The sequence below is a fragment of the Bombina bombina genome, chromosome 1 (assembly GCF_027579735.1).
Source record: "Bombina bombina isolate aBomBom1 chromosome 1, aBomBom1.pri, whole genome shotgun sequence".
NCBI classification, from domain to species: Eukaryota; Metazoa; Chordata; class Amphibia; order Anura; family Bombinatoridae; genus Bombina; species Bombina bombina.
Genome location: NC_069499.1, coordinates 1,287,858,103 through 1,287,860,844, shown reverse-complemented (window position 1 = coordinate 1,287,860,844; position 2,742 = coordinate 1,287,858,103). Strand labels below are relative to the sequence as shown.

The 2,742-nt window shown below is 37.4% G+C and overlaps 1 protein-coding gene across 1 annotated transcript in view; it reads right to left on the bottom strand.

Moving 5' to 3' along the window:
- Window positions 1-253: 253 nt before the first annotated feature.
- Window positions 254-2,742, bottom strand: part of CEBPA (CCAAT enhancer binding protein alpha) — a 2,651-nt gene continuing 162 nt past the window's right edge. Inside the window, exon 1 of the mRNA XM_053701529.1 lies at window positions 254-2,742. This exon is cut by the window's right edge and continues 162 nt beyond it. Coding sequence (XP_053557504.1) covers window positions 1,917-2,742 — 826 coding nt within the window. The 3' untranslated portion in view covers window positions 254-1,916.

Sequence of the window (2,742 nt, the reverse complement as noted above, 5' to 3'; positions counted from 1 at the left end):
TTTATAAAAACAAAGTATGTTATATACAGATTACATCCCTTTATTTAAATGTGTCTTTTGGAAAACTTAATATTTTTTTATGTAAAAACAAATGAATGTGTTTCACTTTATTGCAAGTCATGATGCAATTATAATAAGATACATACAAAATCATCTATAGTATTAAGATTTGTTAAATATTAATCATGGCTATTTTTGTCTAAATTTGTTAAACTGTAGAATACCAAGACAATAAAACACAAGGCAAAACATATTACATTAAAAGTAAATAATTTTTTTATTTATGTTAAAAATATAAACAATGCTATGCGGATGTGTTTCAAATTATAAACGTGAAAAAAAAAGTCATTTATGCCATAGGATTTTCACAACCATTGTATTGCATATATCAAACATGTAAAATAAATGAAGTACATATTGTTTGCTATGCAGAAATAATTTAGTAGTCAGGTGCACCAAATTGAAAAGTTTGAAGATTTGGCACTCAGTTAAAGTGGTAAATATTATGGGGTATCACTAATGTTTTTGGTCTCTTTTGGGAACCTGGAATGTGGTTAGACTACTGTTCAAAATGGGCTAAATTCTAGAAATGTGGTTTATCTGCACATTCAATAACTTTGGATTGATTAGGATGGAAGAACGCTGCTTAGTGAAAATGAGATAATTCCTATATTAGTTAAACTTCGTTTCACTGGTTACCCCTATTGCTAATGCAGCAAACTACCATAACAGAAAATGGAGACTGAACAGTAAAGCAAAGTCAAATAAATGGTTAAAGCTATATATAGTTAGAAATGGTACCTGATTCACATTACACTGGTCCAGATATTTAAAAAAAAAGGAGCAAAATTTACACAGTGTTAAAGCAAACATACAAAAAGCATGAAATAATTAGCAGCAATAATAGATAATGAATATTCATTTATGAATGGAACTCCTATGAACTTTACAATAGTTTTGGCTTTGTGGATATGTGTTTATAATCTTGTATAGTGGAATAATATTTGATTAATATTATTCTGCAAAGTATACTGCTTTGCCAGATTAAATACATTTAAAATTCATAAATACAAGTTCTGCACAAAAAGTAAAACAGGTCAAATATCTTCCCTGTTATAGAATCAGTAATAAAAAAAATACGTTTTCCTATTTTTCAACTGCAGTCAACTTTCCCTGGTGCAAAGATATAGATTTTATAAGGCACATTAAGAAATGAATGCTTATCTTATTTAAGACACATTGCTTAGACAGTATCAAGGCAGCTCATTTTACTTTTCAGGATAGCTGATCGGATCAGTTATTATCTATTGTACATCAGTAACAGGCACACATGGTAAAAATACTTTGGAAGTAGGTAAGGCACATTTCTATCATATATACCCTTATATGTTCTCAAAGATATAAGGATATTCCCTTAGTTAAAGCAATGACAACATTATCATACTCTAAGGTTAAAACTGTAACTTAACCCTTTAGCTGCTAGCGACTGCGGTGCATTACTAAAAAAAAAAAGTTGTTACAGCAAATACACAAACTCCAAGTTGCTAAATGGAGAATTCATTTAACAATTTAAACAACTTTTTTGTTTTTTTTTTTACAAAGAGTACAAAAAATAGAAAAATATTCTAACTTCATATTACTGGAGGGACCTCACTGTTTTAAGTTTGACACATGACATAGCCAGATTGTGTCTAGCACCACCACAGCTGCCTGGTTCATACAGATCTTGCAAGTGTTTGGGACCTGCTGAAGCAGAAAAGAATTACAATAATAATGTCTGGTAGGGCAAAGTTTCAATCCGTGTCCTTAAAATGTGGACTTCATGATTGGGTAGAAGGATCCATTTATTTAATAGCGTCTGTTTCACTTTTTTAATGGATAGAAGAGCACCTGGAGCATAGAAAGTTTCTGTCAGTTCATCCACAGTTGCTCATCACTTTGACCAGGGAGCTCTCTGGCAGCTGCCTGAAGATGCCCCTTAAAGTCTCCAGTTCTCGACTCAACTGGTCCACTCTCTTCCTCAACTTATCATTCTCCGTGGACAACTCAATAACCTTATGCTGGGTCTCAGCATTGCGCATTTTGGCTTTGTCCCTGCTCTTCCTCACGGCAATGTTGTTCCTTTCCCTTCTCACCCTGTACTCACTGCTGTTCTTGTCCACCCACTTCTTGGTTTTGCCTCTGTGCTCTGAAGAACATGAAGAAGCAGAGGAGGACGACGAGGACATGGCCCTGGCAGAAGGTCCTTGCAGGTGATGGTGTGCAGGGTGTGGAGGGTGGTGGTGCGGGCTGGGGACCGGGGTGGGAGGAGGAGTTGGGTGCCCAGGTTGTAGATGCATGGTGGTCTGAGCACAATGGGCAACCTGATACTGCAGATGAGATGGGTGCTGCATGGGATGGTGGGGGTACAGGGCAGCCAGTGAAGCTCTGTTGCTTTCTTCTTCTTCTCTGGGCTCTTGTTTGATCACCAGTGGTCTGAGAGCAGAGTCCATCTTACTGTCCATGTAGCTGGCCATGCAGCCATACATTTGGGGGTGCCCTGCAGCAGATGACCCCTGGTGGTACTCAAAATCTCCCTTGGTTTTCTCCTGCTTGTTGTGGTGAAAGAGGTCCGCCAGGAACTCGTCGTTGAAAGCAGCAGGGTCAATATAAGCGCTGATGTCTATTGAGTTCTCCTGCTCACACAACTCTTGGAGATCAGAAGCAGCTGCAGCTCCGGGCTCCCTGTAGCCGTACGAACCG